This window comes from Lygodium microphyllum, chromosome 9 (assembly GCF_053477565.2).
Source record: "Lygodium microphyllum isolate KBCC chromosome 9, Lygodium_microphyllum_v1.1.10, whole genome shotgun sequence".
Taxonomy (NCBI): Eukaryota; Viridiplantae; Streptophyta; class Polypodiopsida; order Schizaeales; family Lygodiaceae; genus Lygodium; species Lygodium microphyllum.
This window is the reverse complement of record NC_141143.1, coordinates 127,844,574-127,864,368: the sequence shown is the minus strand read 5'-3', so window position 1 is coordinate 127,864,368 and position 19,795 is coordinate 127,844,574. Positions and strand designations below refer to the sequence as shown.

Here is a 19,795-nt window from a genome sequence, read left to right as displayed (position 1 = left end):
TTGCATTTGACAGCTCTAACACACTTTGGGATTTTCATTTTTGCTTCCCACGGCACTTCCCAACATCTAAGGACTGTAGTTAGCTCCCTCAAAAGTGGTGATCATCTTCCTCATCTCCGACGGCATCAAAGGACTGCGGTTCGCTCCCTTGATAGCTGTCCTTCACCTTTCAATGATTACTTCGATAGCCCACTACCCGGAGGACTTGCCTTTCACTCCCTTCACCATGCAAATTCCTTATAGGTGCTGCCACTTGATTCAGACACGAGAGTGCAGTCATCTTGTGAGCTTTAGCTCCATTGTATCAACTTTTCTTCTCATGGCATGATTCAGTGCATCATCAATGTGTCCTTGTGTTTCTTGAGTTTTTCCTCTCTCTCTATGTTTTCCGTACACACTTTGTGTTCCTCCCCGCAAACCATACTATCTCCTTGGTCTCTTAGTCATTTTTTTGACAAGATCTATCAAAACAAGCATTCCCCTCCATGTGCATTAGCACTGCAGCTTAAGACGTTTTTGAAGTTAATTATGAGCAAATCATTCGTTAAGATACTTTAGCTAGTTCTCAATAATGTCATGATTTTTCATTTACAACAGTTGTTTTACTTCTAGTATGTGTACAGGCTGACAAATTTTCATGACTCTCATTTTATTCATGGTAGCTTGTTTTTCTCATAACAATGTCTTGTAAGACACAACTTTTTTCTCTCAACTTGCTGTAAGGTTGATGCAATATATGATTGTAGTGTGTGCATGGCCATGTTGGGGTTGCTGCAGGGTTTATGGAGGAACAGGGTTGGGACTCGTCATATCTTCTAAACTTGCAGCTGCGATGGGTGGAAAAATGTGGGTGGAAAGTGATGGGTTAGTGGATCATGGAAGTACATTCTGGTTTACAGCTAGATTTCATGTTCCTCCATCCTGCAATCTTCTAGTTACTTCAAGGATTGATCTGTTTAAGGGTGTTCATGCTTTGGTGGTGGATGATAACCCAACCAGCCAAAAAAATTTGGTGGACATATTGCAGGTGAACAATACTATCCAGTTTAACAATATATGAAGATTTCTTTCTAGATGACGTAATTCAAGTTATCCCTGAGAGATGTGCCTTTCTTTTTCATAACAGAATTGGGGTATGGTAGCTCAGGGTGCTGGGAACACGGGAGCTGCTGAATCTGTCCTGCAGACTGCAGCTGAGGCTGCTCAAAAATACAATGTTGTTTTGCTGGATATGTGGCTCAATGGAGATGACGTCTCTGAACTATTGAACTTTCTTCGTGAAATGCCTCACCTTCTTGAAAGGCACCATTCTTCTAGTATGAGAGCAGACAAGCCTTTTGCATCACCCAGCACTTCATATTCTGCCAATGATGTTCTTTCAGCAGTGATTATGCTGACATCAGTAAATCATGTAGATGCCACCAGGTAATACATAGTTTTAGTATTTATGTTTTTATTGATACATTTGCATTCATTTGCATGCTGAGTGATAGTGTGACACTGTGATGTGTATGCATGTATTCATTTGCATCTGGATGATGGCATAGTCTGTCTGCACAGCAGATTGGCCTTCTCCCCTTGAATGAAACGTCGGGGGGCAAGGGGTTGGGGGGGGGGGGGGGGTTGGTGGGGGGCGCAGGGAGTGTGTCGGTGAAAAAGTTCTTAAGATATAATCTAGGTGCAGAAAGAAAGTGGAGATTTTTCCATTAAACTCTGATGAAGAGCACAAAGACAATTGACTACATAGGGGAGGCAATTGTTTCTTTTGAGCATTCAGGGCCAATCCAATTTTTTCAGTCATAAAAGCTAAGCGGTAGCTCAAAATGAAATCCCTTTAACAATGAGATGTTATGTAATTCTTCCTTTAAAATTTCAATGCCTTTTCATTTATGGTGTAAGACCTCATAAAGCATCGATGTGTTGTCTCAAAGTTGACCAAAGAAAGTCTTTATTGCTTTCACCATAGCATCTATATATCAACGCCCTACAACACTAGGCCTCAACTACTTTGTGGCATAAAGATGACCGTGCTTAATCATGGTTGCATTCCATTTGCTGACGGATCAATATAGTACGATCCGTCCTATCTAGTTGGACATGTACGATCCATCTAGTTTTTGCTCATTTTTTTAAAAGAGGGGGGGTGAGTTGGTAGTAAAGAAAAGTGGCTTTTTGTTATAAAATTTTCCTCTTTATCCTCATTGAACTCTACCTATGCCTCACTTAGCACCTCCTCTCTTCTATCTCTCTCTTACAAGCTACTCTACTCTTTTCTCTCCTCCATCCACTTCTCTCTACCTCTACAATTCTCATTTTCCTCTTGTGTCTCATTGTGAAGCAAACTGTGGAGTAGTTGCAAGGGTTTGCATTGAGGAAACATAAAGTGTATGACCATAATAGAAACACAACAATACGAATAAATACATGCGAAACTCAAATCCTAAAAGTAAAACTCAAAACTCAAACACAAGTAGAGAAGAGAGTGAAAGAATACAACTTTGAAGTGAATGAATATTCTAAATGAATGTAAGAGTGTACAGAGTGCAAAGGCCAGAGCGGTGTTGTCGGAGAGTGACGCCACCGGAGATGGATCCTGAGTGCTATAACCACTAGTCGGAGATGAGAAAGGAGATCACTATTGAGGGAGCGAAATAGAGTCCTCAAATGCCAGGAATTGGGCGAGGCTACTAAACACAACAGTAGAACCCTGCAAGAACATGATAGTAGAATGATGTAGTAAAACACAACAATAGAACGTATCAGTAGAATGTCAAGGTAATATGCCACAGTAAAGCGCAACAATACAGCCAATAATATGAAAGAAGTTGCCAAGTAGTTGGAGGAGTAGACGAGGTGATGACAACAATTGCGAAAGTTGGACCCCCATGTGGTGGGAGATTGATGGCTGAAATTTGCACACAAGGATGAGAAACTTGCATGGAAGAGATGAAAGTTGAATGGGGATAGCCTATCTATTTATAGATGTGGATGGATCCTCCCAAATTAGGTTTTCACAGAAACTCTCTCAAACTACACTCCATTTTAGGGTTTTTCATTAAATAAGCATGTTTTGGAGCTATTTAAGAGGCTAATTAGCATGTAATGCATTTTATAGCTCAACACGCATCTCCTATCTCTACCTATTTCTATTTTCTCTTCCTTCACCTCCTGTTTCTTTCTCTTTTGCTACCTCTACCTATTTCTCTATATTCCTTATCCCTATCACAATGCCTAAGCCTCTTCATGAAGCTTTCACATTACACATAGCTCATCTTCAGTATTAGCCTTTAGTTTCTTTTTGTATCTTCTATTTTTTATACTTAGCACTTGTGACTTGCCATCATTGGAACTAGCTTCTTTTTTTGATCAATTGTGCATGTCTTGTAAATGAAATTGGATCTTGGAAATTACTTGTGACTAGGTTCTTGGATTTACACATTGTCTCAGTCTCTCGTCATATTCATGACTTATTATTAAAAATTGAAGCAAAGACATTTGTGGTTTGTAAGCTGTATTAGTATTGGATGGATAATGCCTTATGACACTCTATCTCATGGGGGTAGCCACTCTCATGTTAAAACAATTAATATCTACTAGCCTAACTTTTAATTTTCCATGTATTATTGGACAGTAAGAGGATTTTTACTATAAACCCTAACTTTTTGCAAAAATTAGGGTTTGATAGCCACCTTGGAACCCATCCCAACAAGAGAAGGCAATGTGCACTGAAATCAGCACCTGAAATTCATAGAATTGACAAGGATTTCAGATGCCCGGTCATCCAATGTAAATTAGGGCAACACATGGCCAGTTGGAGGTTCCATTTGTGCAATTTCTGGGTGAAAATCAAGGTGCAATTGGCTCAAATTACTTGCTAATTGTATGTATAGTAAGGGGCTTTGGATCAGCAAAGGAGATTGTGGAATCTCAACTTGTACACTATCCATTAGGAATTAAAGATAAAGAAATATCAAAAGGGGCGCTAGCTTTGGGGCCAATCGGATGTCTATTGTCCGAAATTGTTAATGTAATGTGTGCGTTTCAGTTTATGCTAAGTTATTGATTTCTGTAATGAAGTGCTTTATTACCACCCTATCCGAAGAGGAAATATGGTTTTAGAACCTATGTTATATGCTATAGTCTTCTATGAGCCATCTAGCGTTGGCTTTTGAGGTGACTGCATTGCTATCATCTCTCAAGCCGAAGTGAATCATTGCCGTACTCGGTTTAGAGAGAGTGAGAAACAACGGGGAGCGATGCATATCAATCTCTCTACCTGTAGGGTAAAGTCTCAACTCCACCTCCCTAAAATGGCACCGATTGGGTTCTAATGACGACACTTTAGCATAGTCAATGTTCGGCACTTCCTGTACTTGCCTAATCTAATGCTTAAATTGTGATGGAAGCCTTTTGGCGAACCGAGACAATCTTGTGTCACGGGGACATGAAATTTTGAGATGCTTTAATCTTGCTAGTAACATTTGATTAAGTTATTAATCAAATGTGCAAGGTTGTTTAGCACATGTCATGCAAATGGCAGTTATTTCATGGAAACGGGCCAACGACCCCGAGGATGCAGTGGTGGGTGTTAAAGGAAAAAGTTGTGTTAAGTTATGCCAACTGGGTTTTGGTGGTCAGTTGGTGCCAGGTTGGACCCTAGGACAATTGTTTGGCCTTTAGGTGTTAGTGGTGACATTAGGGACTAGCATTAATTAATAAATTAATGCTAGTCTAAGGGTCAACAGAGGTTGGGAACCACTCCAAGTTGCAAATGGCCTAGCCAATTTCATTACAGATGGGCATGTTTAATTTTGGGCAGGGTCAAAAGGGCTGAAATTAATTTTTAGAATTAATTAATTCTGAAAAATTAATTTAATGGCTGAAAATGCATTAGGAAGGCTGCCACTTGGCAAAACATTTCCATGCAACTAGGGAGAAGGCTATTGGAGGGTGGTGGAAGCTGAATTACAGCCATTCTGAGCTTGGTGGAGGGAGAGAAGGTGATCAGATTTGGCTCTGAGAGGCGACGACGACTGATCGCGCGCTGCAACAGGACAAGGGGCAACATGTTTTCTCTTCCGCCTCAAGAGAGGCAACAGTAGAAGAGGAGGGCTCGTCAGTTGAGCTGCTGTTTTACTCCCCTTTTGAAGCTGTTGGTGCCATCAAATTTGTCATCAGAGCTACGAATCAAAAGATACTTTCAACTGATTTCTCTCTCTCTACAGCATTCTCTCATCTCCTCCAATCTATGCTCAAGAATTATCAGTAATTCTCAGCCATTGGTAGCAGAGTACAGCCAAATTTGGTGGACAACAGAGAGTTTACTGCTGTAAACCTTAAATTACAGCAGTAATTAGGGTTAAGCAGCCACCTTGGGACCCGTGCCATCAGTCAAAGGCATTGTACACTGAAATCAGCACCGGAAATTGGTGGAATTGTGAAGATTTCAGATGCCAGCCCATCTATTGTGAATTTGGGGCAGCATTTGACCAGTTGGGGTTCCATTAGAGCAAGTCTTGGGTGAAAATCAAGGGGCAATTTGCCCGAATGCTTTGCTGATTATTGGAACAGCAAGGGGCTTTTGAATCAGCCAAGGAGATCGTGAAATCTCGGCTTATAATTTATCCATTAGCATTTGAAATTAAAGAAATACCAAAAGGGGCACCAGTTTTGGGGCCAACAGGGTGTCCACTGTCCAAGTTTATGAAGGTAAAGTGAGCATTTCAGTTTATGTTCATGTTGGGTATTTTACTCACGCCTTACTTACACCTACGCTCATATGGGAGTGTCGGTGATCAGTAGGACACTGGGGCACTTTTTACTCTCGGTAGGAGAGGTTTTTTCCCCTAGACTTATGGTCTTATTATCGTATGTACTTATGTGCTTATGTTACACACATTTAGGCACTTAGTGTGTGTCGGGTGTGAACACCCCCCTACAACCCTAAGGTTTAAGGGTTGTACTTTGTACTTTCAGATTACACTCATTCAGTCTATTCTCTTGGGTGTCGTGCTTCAACTCTGTCTCTCTCACTCTCACACTGTCTACTGAATCTGGCTGTATCTCGATCCTCTGCTCTCACATTTGGTATCAGAGCTCAGCTCTGAACTCAGCTTCTGCCTGCAGAGTGCAAGTCTGCAGTCTGCAGCACACGCCAGTCCTGCTCCAGGCCGCTGACACACAGCTCCACGCAACGTGTCTCCAGGGCACAGGGTCTGACGCTGCCTAACGTCAAACCTTGTCAGACGTCACGTCAGCACAGGTACAGCCTGTCGTCAGTCCTGTCAGCAGAGTACAGCTCGTCGTGAGTCAGCAGTCAGGCGCTGTTCCTCAGCGCTGCCTCAGCACAGTACAGCTCGTCGTCAGCAGTCGCCCGTCAGCAATCTTCACGTCAGCAGCACGTCCACGTCCTGTCCCCGGAGTCAACGCCTGCTCGCGAGTAGCACCACCAGCCCGCCAGTCCGCACGCAATCTTCGTCAGGACAACGCCCGTTTGACCAGTCACCCACCTGCCCGCCTATCTACTTCCACGTCAGCAGCTCGCGACGTGCTTCACGCCGCCTGCCCTGTCCACGCGCAGCCCGCCTGCCCAACGCGACTGGTCAGCCCGCCAGACGACCACGTAAGGAGCACTTTTAAACATTTTTTTTTAAATTTCAGCCCAAGACCAATTCTGGAAGTGGAGGGTCACACGCGGCAACACAGAACCAGTGTAGGGAAAAATTTCATGCAAATTTTTAGACAGGATCGTCAGACATTTTGGGGCTTTTGTGTATTTGGAGGACAGATGCATTTAAATTGTTGATACAGTCACAGAACGACTGTTTTTTACAAAGATTTTGGCAAAAACTTTGGGGATTTATTCATAACAGTGTTGCATTGCACTGTTTGCACCTTGGGAAGCGTGCAGTAAAGGACAGTTTTCTGACAGAGTACGCCCTTGCACATCAATTGCAGAAACGTATTTGCTGCAATTTCTGGAAATTTGCAGATTTCCAGTTCGTACTGCTTTGACATTGCTCATTTTGTCTTTGGAAATTTGTCATCATGGCAAATCAGGGAGGTGATGTTTTTACGTATGTATCCAAGGAGGACAGACTGGACGGAAACAACTATTCCCTTTGGTCATTTATGATGAAAAATGTATTAGTGACCAAGAATTTATGGGATTATGTCAGTGGAGAGGAAACTCGGCCGGGAGTTGTAGCTCCCGCTACTCCTCCTCCCCATGGCGCACATGGACAACGGGGACCTCAGCCCGCTCCACCTCAGCCACTTCCTCCAAGAACTGCAGCTCAAAAAGCTTGGGATACCCGTGATGCACAGGCCTTGTCACTGATTGCTTTGGCAGTTCAGCGGTCCATCATACCTCATATCCATTCGGCATCTTCTTCACAAGATGCATGGTTGACTTTGGAGCATATGTTTGTAGGAAAAAATGAGACACGGATCTCTTTCTTGAAGAAAGAGTTGGAAACTCTGAAGATGCATGAAGGTGATTCTATGAGGATCACTTAAACAAGATTCAGGACTTGAGGGAGCAGCTCATGAATGTAGATGAGTATTTTTCGGATGCACAGTTGATATCCACCACCTTGAATTCCCTACCTCCTTCGTACTTGTCTTTTCATACTGCATTGAACCTCACAATGAGGATTGCTGAGCACCCACTCACTTTTATTCAGCTGGTTAGCTTGCTTCTAGAGGAGGAGCAAACACGGAAAAATAGTGGTGTGGATGCTATAGTCTCTGAGCAGGCTTTTGTGGCAAGACAGAAAGGCAAGAACAGCAAGGTGAAAAATGCTCCACAGAGTTCTGGCACTTCGGGCACATCGCACAATCAGTCACAAGGGGGGACGCAAGCAAAGAAAGGAAAATGTCATTATTGTAAGAAGCCCGGCCACTATATCAATGAGTGCAGAAAGTGCATTGCCAAAGAGAAGAAAAAGGAGTCAGGAATGTCTGTTTCTACTACTGCTTCCACTGCTAGTGAATCCGCGTCCTTTGTTGCGGACCGGGACTATTGTTTTTACACTTGCAGTTATGATATCTCTTGGGCCGATAGAGCACTTAGCTCTACAGAGGATGCTGACACTTGGTTCTTTGACAGTGGTGCTTCTAGACATATCACATCTCGCAGAGATTTGTTTGCTTCAGTTAGTGCACCTCCCGTTGGGAAATCGGTACAGTGTGCCAATAATGCATCATACCCTGTTCGTGGTATTGGGGAGATTCAGCTCACAGCCATTGATGGCTCTATTCTCCGCCTGCAGGATGCTTTGTTTGTGCCTGGAATAAAGAAGAATTTGCTTTCTATTTCTTCTTTGGCACGTTGTGGTATGCAGGTCACTTTTGATGATGACCGTTGCATGGTTCGAGAAAAAGAATGCATGACATTGGTCTTGACAGGATCTTTGTGTCATGGTTTATATGAGTTGGATGCTCTTTCAGTAGATCAGTCAGCATACTTGACATCCACTCTTACTCCTGCTATGATACAGACGGAGTTATGGCATGCTCGTTTAGGGCATGTAAACTTTGGCAGCTTGATGCTTTTACAGCGTACTCAGATGCTGGATGGCTTACCTCTCTTGGAGAGACCTCCTGAGCACTTATGTGAGGGATGCATTTTGGGAAAAATGCATCGTTTCTCATTTCCTCGTGATGTTGCTTTCAGGGCAACAACCAGATTGGAGTTGGTGCATTCAGATGTATGTGGGCCTATGCAGACCATGTCATTGGGTGGTTGTTATTATTTTGTGACATTCATTGATGACTTCACACGTTTTTGCTGGGTCTATTGTTTGAAAAAGAAGTCAGAAGTGTATGATGCATTTTTGGCTTTCAGTGCGCTTGTTGAAAACCAATCTGGATGCCACATTAAGACTCTCCGTTCGGACCGAGGGGGGGAATACATGTCCTCTATGCTGAATTCTTTTTTGCAGCAGAAGGTCATAGTACATCAGTATACTACAGCTTATACTCCACAGCAGAATGGGGTAGTAGAGAGGAAAAATCGGTCACTCATGGAGATGGCCAGATGTATGCTGAAGGCAAAGAGCTTGCCTCATAGTTTTTGGATGGAAGCAGTCATGTGTGCTTGCCACATTTTGAACAGATGCCCTACCAAAGCCTTGAAGACCATCACACCATTTGAGGCTTGGAACAGCCGTAAACCTTCTATTGGTCACTTTCGTACCTTTGGGTGTCTTGCCTATGCCCATATTCCACAGGTACTTAGAAGAAAATTGGACAACAAGGCTGTTAAGTGCATTTTTATGGGATATAGCAATGAGAGCAAAGGCTACAGACTCTATGATCCCGTTACTAAGAAGGTTTTTGTCAGCAGGGATGTTGTTTTTGATGAAAAATCAAAATTATCCTTGGCTGGTTTGGACACATATCAGGCTGCCCGTGATGTTTTTGAAGGGCTGCTGCCCATTACTTTTGGTGATTCAGCTGGAGGTTCACAAAATGAACCTAATGTTCAGCCAGCTGCTCCTATTGAAAGTGCAGAAATTCAGCCATTGGCTGATCGGAATACTCAGCATAATGCTGAAACAGAAATTCAGCAAGAGCTTGCACACAGCCAGGATGCTAGACAGCTACCTAGATGGTATTTGCAGACTATGCAAGATAGTCCTTTGGATGCACCCATGGCTGGTCGTACTAGAAGGCAAACTTGTTTGCATGATTCAGCATATACTATGGAGTTTATTATGGCAGCAAGTACTTTTAATAATGAAGAGCCTGAATGTTATGAGGATGCACAACACAATGCGCATTGGAAGGCAGCCATGCAAGCTGAATTAGATTCTATTACTAAGAATCACACTTGGGATTTGGTGTCCTTGCCATTTGGGAAGAAAGCCATTGGAACAAAATGGGTCTACAAATTGAAAAGAAAAGCAGATGGATCCATTGATAAATACAAGGCACGGCTGGTAGCTAAAGGCTACGCACAGAAAAAGGGCATTGATTATGAGGAGACATTTGCTCCTACTTCCCGTATGACGACCATTAGGTCTATGATTGCTTTGGCTGCACATTATGGTTGGACAGTTCATCAACTAGATACCAAGACTGCATTTTTGCATGGGGAACTTCAGGAGGAAGTTTATGTACAGCAGCCCATTGGTTTTGCAGTTGAAGGCTTAGAACATTTGGTATGCAAGCTCAAAAAGGCACTATATGGTTTAAAACAAGCTCCTAGAGCTTGGTATGAAAAGATAGATGCTTTCTTGCTTGGTCAGGGGTTTCTAAACAGTTCATCTGAGTCTACCCTTTACGTATGTAAAGAAGGGGATCTATGCTGATTTTATGTCTTTATGTTGATGACCTTTTGCTCACTGGAACACATACTGATCAGATTTCAGCATTCAAACAAAATTTGCAGCAAACTTTTGACATGTCTCACTTGGGAGTTTTGCATTACTACTTGGGCATCTAGTTCATACATACTGCTCGAGGTATTGGGTTATCACAGTCAAGGTATATTGGGCAGCTTCTTGAGAAATTTGGCTTACAGGATTGCAAGCCAGTTTGTACTCCCATGGAACCTGGACTGAAACTGTCATTACATGATGACAGTGATTTGTTTGATATACATACATATGTTCCTGCAGTTGGATGCTTTATCTATCTATGCAATACTAGGCCGGACATACAGTTTGCAGTTTCAGCCTTGAGCAGGTATATGCATCAGCCACGTATGTCACATTGGCAAGCTGTTAAGCGTGTTTTCTGCTACTTGCAGGGTACTCGTTCTCTTGGGTTGCTTTATGCCAAGGGGGGACCACTGCATTTACATGCTTACAGTGATTCTGATTGGGCTGGTGATTATGATACACGTCACTCTACTAGTGGCAATTGTTTCTTTCTTGGCACTTCTTGCATTTCTTGGCTTAGCAAGAAACAATCCACTGTTGCCACATCGTCATGTGAAGCTGAGTACAAGGCAGCTTTCACCACCACAGTTGAATGCGTATGGCTTAGACGCTTGCTAGCTGATTTGGATGTATCTGTTACTGAGCCTACTCCTTTGTTCACTGACAATCAGAGTGCCATTGGAGTGGCACGGAACCCAGTGTTTCATGCTCGCACGAAACACATTGAGATTCACTATCACTTTGTCAGAGAGAGGCTACATGCAGGTGATATCAGCCTTGTCTATTGTCCTACCACCAGTAATGTGGCAGACATCTTCACCAAAGCTCTTCCTCGTGACAAATTTGAAGCATTTCGCGATGCTTTAAATTTGATATCCTTTGGTGGCGGATTATCCTTGTACTCTTGATCACTCTTCACTCCAGGGGGGTTTGTTGGGTATTTTACTCACGCCTTACTTACGCCTACGCTCATATGGGAGTGTCGGTGATCAGTAGGACACTGGGGCACTTTTTACTCTCGGTAGGAGAGGTTTTTTCCCCCAGACTTATGGTCTTATTATCGTATGTACTTATGTGCTTATGTTACACACATTTAGGCACTTAGTGTGTGTCGGGTGTGAACACCCCCCTACAACCCTAAGGTTTAAGGGTTGTACTTTGTACTTTCAGATTACACTCATTCAGTCTATTCTCTTGGGTGTCATGCTTCAACTCTGTCTCTCTCACTCTCACACTGTCTACTGAATCTGGCTGTATCTCGATCCTTTGCTCTCACAGTTCATTCACTGATTGTTGTAATTAAGTGTTTAATTAGGTTAAACCACCCTATCCGAGAAGGCTGGTTGCATGGTTCCATTGCAATTCAAGCAAATGTTTGCATCGAATTGGTTGACTAGTACCTTTGAGGTGGGCATTATGACAGCTTGGAACAAGCTTGATGCAAAGGAATGCAAGAATTTAGAGCAATACAATAAGAAGTTTTGGGATGCATTGCTGCTCGTTACTTCTTATTGTGATGTACCCCTTCATGAGTAAGTGGAAAAATATGTGCTCATGTAGAGCTCGACATCTCAATAGTCCCCGTTAAGCTAAGCATGAGCTCATCAACTCCAAAACTCCAAGGATAGTCTTGAAGTATTGAAGCTTCTAAGCTCCCAAGGCCTTGGTGAAAATGTTAGTAGGTTGATCATCTATGGTAATATAAACCACTTCAATATCACCTATTAGAACCCATTGTTTAATGAAATAGTAATTTTCGGGACCTAAAACAAACTCGACACTGGTTCTAAGGCACTAGTCATGCCTCTACTCCTCACCTAAAATCACACATATTGTATCCTACAACCCCAAGACGTTCCGCCTACACGTCGCGCTGCTGTCCCCCCCACCCAACACCCGCGTCTGACTGGTCGCCCGTCCGATCGCACCTTCCGCTTCGACTCGCCCGCTGTCTGACGATCGCGCCATCCCCCGCCCAACACGCGCGTCCGACTTCGCCCGTCCGATCGCGCCTTCCGCTTCGACTCGCCCACTGTCCGACGATCGCGCAAGCCGACTGGTCGTAGTTGCTGTCCGACTGTCCTGCACGCTGCCCGACTGATCGTGGCCGTCTCTGCTCGGCTCGCGCGCCCTCGCCCCCAAGGTGTGTAACGGCCGCCTATTCCCCCTCTTGCCTAGCTGTCCCCCAGGTTGATCCCCCCCGCGCGCGCCAAGCTGCTGTCAGTTACTTGTGCGCGCCGTCCGATCCGCCCTAAACCCCCCCCCCTCTTTTTTCGTCCCTTTCCCTCCAGTTGCTCCCTCCCCCTGCAGCAACTCTCCATTCAGCAACACAGCAGCGAGATAGGTAGGTTCTCCTAGTAGGGACGAGCAATGGAAACCTTTGGTCTGACGCCGGCGTACTCACCGAGTGCCCCCCAGTCGAACACCTTGCGCGTAATCCTCTATGAGGAGCAGCTCTTAGCCGTCCGAGCTAAGGAGCTGGAACTAATGGAAACAACAATCTATGGTCAGGTAGCAGGACACTCCCTAGCTAGGGCCCAGCTTTGGGACTGGCTCCACTCCACGCTGAGCATCGGCTCGGTGCAGATCATGGAGGCGGTCCTGTTGGGCCAAGGGATCTTCATGGTCCGCCTCAGCTCAATTCACCTTATGCATCCACGAAGGGGGTCATACATGGTCCCTTGGTACAGTGGCTTCACGGTGGAGGCATTTGCACTCCACAACAGGTTTCTTCGGCACCTGGTCACCCTCCTCTTCCCCGGCCTGGCGATTGAGTACTGTCAGTAGTGGAAGACTTCGGGAGGCTCTTCGGTACTATCCTTCCCGCGTCCTTCGCGGATGTATTGACAGCGGCAAGGGTCCCAAAGGTACGGGTGGCAGTGAAGGAGGTCAAGAATATCCCACAGTTCCTAGAGATTGAGGCAAGCGGGCATTCCTTTAGGTAGTAGGTCATTGTGACTGGGCAAGGAGAGCAATGCTTGCGTTGCCACGACTTTGGGCATCATGCAGCAGTTTGCACACGGTTTGGAGCCAAGGCGGCTCCGCCTACAAGTCCGCAGGTGGATGCTGACGGTTTCACAAGGGTCCAGAGGCGACAGAGAGGGAGACGGCAAGGGGGGGTGCAGCCAACCCCTCAAGCCTAGCCTCGTTAGCAGGGTGATGGCGGATGAGCGCCCCCCTCTCGGCAGAGCACTCCACAACCCCCCCTGCCCGCCCCACCCGGCAAGACCAAATCCCCCCCATTTTACCTACATGAGCCACAGATTGCCTCGCCGGACCCCCCACCACAGGCCCCTCACCCACCCTCCCACATCCCCCCCCCCCCCCCACTGACCATGGCCCACAGCCCCCCCTTGCCAGGGTTACCACCCCCTCCCCACACCCACCATGCATCTCTAGCCACTCCACCATAGCGCAATTCAATCCACCCCCATCCCCCCCCCTACCGAGCACTCCCCCTAATCCACACCCAGGTCAGGGGAGCCCCCCCAGACCCACTCCCCCTCCTCCCATAGGAGGAGATGAGCCACACACACCTACCTCCTCTGCACACCAACAGTCCCCTCCCCATCCACACAGCCACCAGCTCATCTGCCCCTGTCATCCGCCTTACCGTCCCGAGACAGGCACAGCTATTGCCACAAGAGTTCTTTTGCAGTGGCCCATGGTCTTACATGCGAGTTGCGGAGCGCGGAGAGTTCCCACTACCTCTAGAGGTGGGGATCTTCGTGGTTCGTAAGTCAAGGAGGGGCAAGGTCCACCTACTAGCACCACTGGATGGACCAAACTACGCTTTCTTCTTCCAGTCATCCTTCTCAGAGGAATGGACGACTACACAGATTGAGGAGGAATTGAAGAGTCAGGTGGCAGATTACATCTCCCAGTGGATGGGAGATGAAGGGCTAGCAGTGTTTGCACAACAGTGGCTAGGCTGCATGATGGACATTAATTAGTGGGCTGGCGCCGACGTCCCCACATTTGAGCATTATCTTTCAAGCCCCCCCACAGTGGGAAGCGCCGAGGGATGTGATTGCGTGGCCCCCGGCACAGGCGGCCCGCTTCTACCAGTGTACAGAGTCGCGGTTTTCAGCATAGCTAATAGATGCATTGATAGTACCACTTGGAGCATCTATCACCCCTATGGTCCGCCCGGCCGAGGGCCACCATGGGGGACTGGAGCCCACCATCCAGGCCAACGGCAAAACGTACCTGCACGCTTTGCAGTCTCTCCTCCTCATCTGCAACTTCCACGCCGAATAGATGCCTGTTCGGTCAGTCACAAGTTTCCCCATGAGCCTACACCTTGCATCCTGGAATGCGAACAGTCTCCACTATAGTGGGGTGCGTGGCTCGAGGAAGTTGATTGTCCGACAAGAGCTGCAGCCTGCCCTCGCCGGACGGATAGACATCTTGCTACTGCAAGAGCACAAGCTCACCCTCGCCCAGGCTCAACAGGTTGGGAAAGTACTGCCAGGCAGCTCGCATACGTATTGGGAGCAAGCCATAGGTGCCCACAGCAGGAATGGAGGCGTATGCACATCTATTGGTCCGAGTCTCACCACCTGTGTACAAGACCACGGTATGATAGTGACAGGAAGGGCTCTATGGATCAGAGTGGATATGGGGGACTCGTGTGTTGGAGTCCTCAATGTCTATGCCCCTACGGAGGTTAGGGCACGCAGCAGGTTTTGGGGGGAAATTGTAAATGGACTCCCTGAGGTGGACTCGTGGATTGTTGTAGGAGATTTCAACAATCTGAAGGCTTTGGAGGACCAGTAGGGCAGGGGAAGAAACTACCAAGGCATGGCTAGGGACGAGAAGGAGGCATGGGAGGTCTTTTTGCTTGCAGTCGAAGCACGGGATGCCTGGAAAGACCCTGCCTTCCACAAGAGGGAGAGGTTGTTGGACTTCTCTTGGGGATACAGGCGACTAGGCGGGGAGCCTTGCTGGAGCGGTTGGACAGGTTTTATGTGGGAGAGTGGGGAGGTTCTCGCGGAGGCTAGATTGAGTAGTTGGCAGGTACCACACTATCCGATCACTGCCCGGTTCTCCTGGCACTTGATCCCCCAGCATCTGCCCTAAGTACACGATCCTGTCGGAACCCTGACTCGATCTATAGGAGGGAGGAGGTGTCGAGACAGATAGAGCAAATCTGGACCAGAGAGTGGGAGAGGAGGGACAAGATAGCAGAGGAGGTTGCAGAGATCCTAGCCGAGTCAAGTAGAATTTTCCAAGAAGCAGCCCTACAGGCCAGGCAGCAGTGCTGGGAGAAGGAGAAAGCACTCCGGCGGGACCTAGCAGCTACGCAGAGATTGTTGCAAGAGGCACGAGGGAACCCCATCCTCCACGCACAGGTGTGTGTGCGTGCAACCATTGCTAGCCTAGAGGACAGGCGCTTGGAGTTCTCTTTCTGCAATTCAACAGGTTTTTGGGCGCGGAAGGGAGACACAATGTGTAAGGAGTTCTTCCAGGTGCACCAGCCCCGCACCACGGGAGAGCAGATACGCAGCCTTAGGGATCAGTATGGGAGAACCCGTTCTAGCCCTGATGAGGTGATGGAGATTGCCATCGACTATTACACACACCTCTTCCAGAAGGAGACAGCTTCAATTAGAGGAAAGAGATGCAGACAACAGGTATGGGATCACATCCCATCCCTCGTCACAGAGGGACACGCTTTCCTAGTCCCCTTCAGAGAGAAGGAACTAGAGGAGGCTTTCCATACACAGGATGGGCAAAAATGCCCGGGGGAGGATGCCCTCTCTAAGGCCTTCTTCACTACATACTGGGAGGTGGTGAAGGACCCCCTACTGAGGACTTTCCAGGAGATATTATCCTCAAGAGAGATGCCAAGGAGGCTATCGGCAGGCCTTATCAGTCTCCTCCCCAAAGGGGGAGACCGGTTGGAGCTATCCCAGTGGAGACCGATCATCTTATTGTTAGTGGCCTATAAGGCTCTAGCAAAGATGATTGGTAGACGATTACGCCATGTGCTTCCAGACATCATTCATGACACACAGACAGGCTTTGTACAGGATAGGAGCATCCTAGACAATGTATTTACATTCTTTGAGGCGACAGAGTGGGCTCAGCACAGTGGGCAAAGACTAGCAGTACCATTACTAGACTTTGAGAAAGCCTACGACAGGGTGGACTGGGATTTCCTAGAGGGTACCATGGTAAAGTTAGGATTTTCCCACGCTTGGATTCGCGGGGTCTCCGGCCTGCAACCGTCATATGACATCGATCAGAGGGACGGCTTGGGATCATACACCAGAATATCAGAGTAGGGCCCTCTTGGGCAAGTTAGTTGTCCGCGGTTTCACACCAGGTGGGCAAACCTGGAAGGTCTTACTGCAAGAGGGCCTTCAGGATTGTAAACCGAGGCTTGGCGGGGAATGGAGACCGTCCGTGAGATGGATTTTCACTTCAGCCCAGATTACCCCGCCCAGATCACCTTTCCGCGGAGCCTATTCCACGTGTGGCAAGGCCTCTGCAAGGTCCTAATCCAGAGGCCCCCCGAGCTGCCAAGAGGAAATAGACCGCCAGCTGGTGATCTGAAACCTCCAGGTCAAAGACAGGGAAGAGGCACAGTTAGGTGAGCGCCCCCACATCCAGTGGGCTGGGTGGGAGGCCGGCCCGGCTCGCTCCATCAGTACATGGCGGGAGGTGTACACGATGGCAGACAAGGAGGTGCTACAGTGAGTATCAGGGTGCTTGAGAGGAGTGGATTTGAGGAGAAGAGAGATAGATGCAGCAATACCTCCGGAGTGGCTTGCCCCCCCGATACGAGAACCGATAGAGGCCGGGGAGGTATGGGCAGCCAATTTCTCTCCAGCAGGCATTCCTCTTCAGGTGGCAGGTAGAGTAGGCGGTGCCCCCCAGGGGACCTTCTTTACCGTTCAGGAGGGGGGTTGTCTGGCCCTTGACAGAGGACAACAGGATGAGGGGATTGCCACCCTCTCATGGAGGAGGATTCAGATGGTGGGCCTTCAGGGGAAGACCTAGCAACTGGACTCCTCTGTCTTCTGGATGGAGCTCAAGGAGTGGCGCCTTTGTATCTGGGAGGATAGACCACTTGATGAGCTGGAGTGGGACCCAGGAGAGTGGCTATGGCCGGCCTCTGCGGTTGTAAAAAAGCCACCCAGGCTCCTAGAATACACTGCCAGGATTGGCAAACATGTACTGATGCAGGAGGACATGGATTGCGCGCCATCACGCAGTAGACACTGGGCATAGCATAGCATCACGGAGCCCTTCCAACGGACCTTCTGGTGCCGCCTATGGGATAGCTGGAGGCCGAGGAGGGTGTCATATTTTTTATGGCTGTTGGCACATGGAGGTTTGGTGGTGGGAAGCTGGCTTGCCCAGATGCAGAAGGAAGGAGGTTGTAAGCGCTGCACACAGCAGCCTCTAGAGACCCCAAAGCATTGCCTTTGGTCTTGTGAGGAGACGCAGCTTGTATGGAGAGGAGCATGCCGTATCCTTCGACGTATAGCCCCCAGTCTTGGATGTATTTCATGGGGAGCTTTCTGTTGGCAGGCAGTTAGCTAGGGACGTCACCTTTTGTATGAGGCCGGGATGCAAGACACGATTTTCATGATCGAGGCAGGGTCATGTGCAGTGGTTGGTCTGGAGGCGTTACCCATCCGCCAGGTACTAGAGCCCATAGCAAACCGCTCAGAGATATGGGAGATCATAGGGAGTCTTACTGGATGGCAGATATGGAAGGCGTGATGCCAGGTGGCCTTCGGTGGAGAGAGACTTTCAGCACTTGCGATCTTGGCAGAGCTATGGACCTCTACCATTCACTCCCTCCACGGCCGATGGGAGCAGTTGCAGGGTGAGTCGAGGGCGCGTCAGGAACTCCGTGGTCACTTCATGCGTACTTGGGGCGGCCAGGGCCTATTCTTCGTACTGCAGGCAGGCAGTCCCATTTGGCGATATACCCCTCCCCCATGGCTCCTTGCCCCCATCCTCCCTAGACCGCCCTGAGAGGCTTGTATACATGATGTAGTGGTGACTTTGCATCAGCTCCAATTTATCTGTTGAGCTTGAGCACTTTGTTATAATCAACTTTTTGAGTAATATAGTTAGCCACATTTTCTTGGAAAAAAAAAAAACTAAAATCACTCCACATGGCCTCGTATTCAGGAGCATCTAAAACTTTGTGTTTGTACAATTTTGTAGTCCAACGAATGATTATTTTCCCACACTCCTTAGAGGGAGTCCCTAAACATGCTCGTGTTGTACACCATGTGAGTACACACAAAGGAAGCAACCCTCGGTTGATCACCGCGGCTCCGCTACGACTCTCCTACACCTCAAGGATTGCCCCAAGATGCGCTATGAACATAGAACACATTCGAAACAAAGTCCACTCATTCAATTGATCGATCCAGCTACCCAAAGGAATCAGGGATTTTTGCATAAAATCCACGGTGTCTAGCATGTCTCAGCTCATAGAGACTGCTGCTACAACCGATGCTTTGCTGCGTGGAAAGGATTTGGGCTTCCAAGAGAGCGGGGAGAAGCCGAATAAAAAGTTGTTTAAGGTTGAGAAAAGGGGCATATCTGAAAACCAGCCTAAAAAGAGGCCAAAACAGCAAAGAAAGGGCTCGAAAACATTGGCACAACGTAGGGAATTGATGGCTGCAAATAAATGCTTTGTGAAGAGGAGGGTCATATTGCATAGAACTGTCCCAATAGGCAACAAGCTGCAAAATTAGAAAATCAGGGAGATCCTAAGGGTAAAAGGCCCAAAACATGAGTGGGATTGGTTTCGATGTTGTTAGTGATCAGCCCAATGATGCTACTGAGTTGTGTAGAGCATGGGGCAAAATTAGGGATCAGCATGCATTGATCTTCTTTGATAATGATGCACTGTCTAGGCATCAAAGAGGATGAGATGGGAGCCATGGGGAAAGTTGGAATGGCATGTAAGGGTCATGCAGAACCTATCACACCACTCATTCGAAAGCTTCGGTTGCACATACAGTTATATGTGGATAGCGAAGAGTTTTTTTTTTTGCACGTAAAATGTGGCTGATTATATTACTCTAAAAGCTGATTACAACAGAGTGCTCATGCTCAACAAATTAGCTGGAGCTGAAGCAAAGTCACCAGTACATCATGTACACAAGCCTCTCAAGGCGGTCTAGGGGGGATGGGGGCAAGAAGCCATTTTGGGGGGGGGGGGGGGGGGGAGTATATCGCCAAATGGGGCTGCCTGCTTGTATCACAAAGAACAGACCCTGGCCGCCCCAGGTACGCATGAAGTGACCACGGAGCTCCTAACGAGCCCTAGACTCGCCCTGCACCTGATCCCATCGGCCGCGGAGGGAGTAGATGATGGAGGTCCAGAGCTCTACTAAGGTCGCATGTGCTGAAAGTCTCTCTCCGCCGAA

At 47.4% G+C, this 19,795-nt stretch overlaps 1 protein-coding gene across 1 annotated transcript in view; it reads left to right on the top strand.

Moving 5' to 3' along the window:
* The window catches only part of LOC148031570 (uncharacterized), a 150,181-nt gene that overhangs the window by 67,422 nt on the left and 62,964 nt on the right, over positions 1-19,795 (top strand). Inside the window, exons 10-11 of the mRNA XM_087685126.1 lie at positions 778-1,027; positions 1,127-1,425. Coding sequence (XP_087541252.1) covers positions 778-1,027; positions 1,127-1,425 — 549 coding nt within the window. The remainder of the gene's footprint in view (positions 1-777; positions 1,028-1,126; positions 1,426-19,795) is intronic.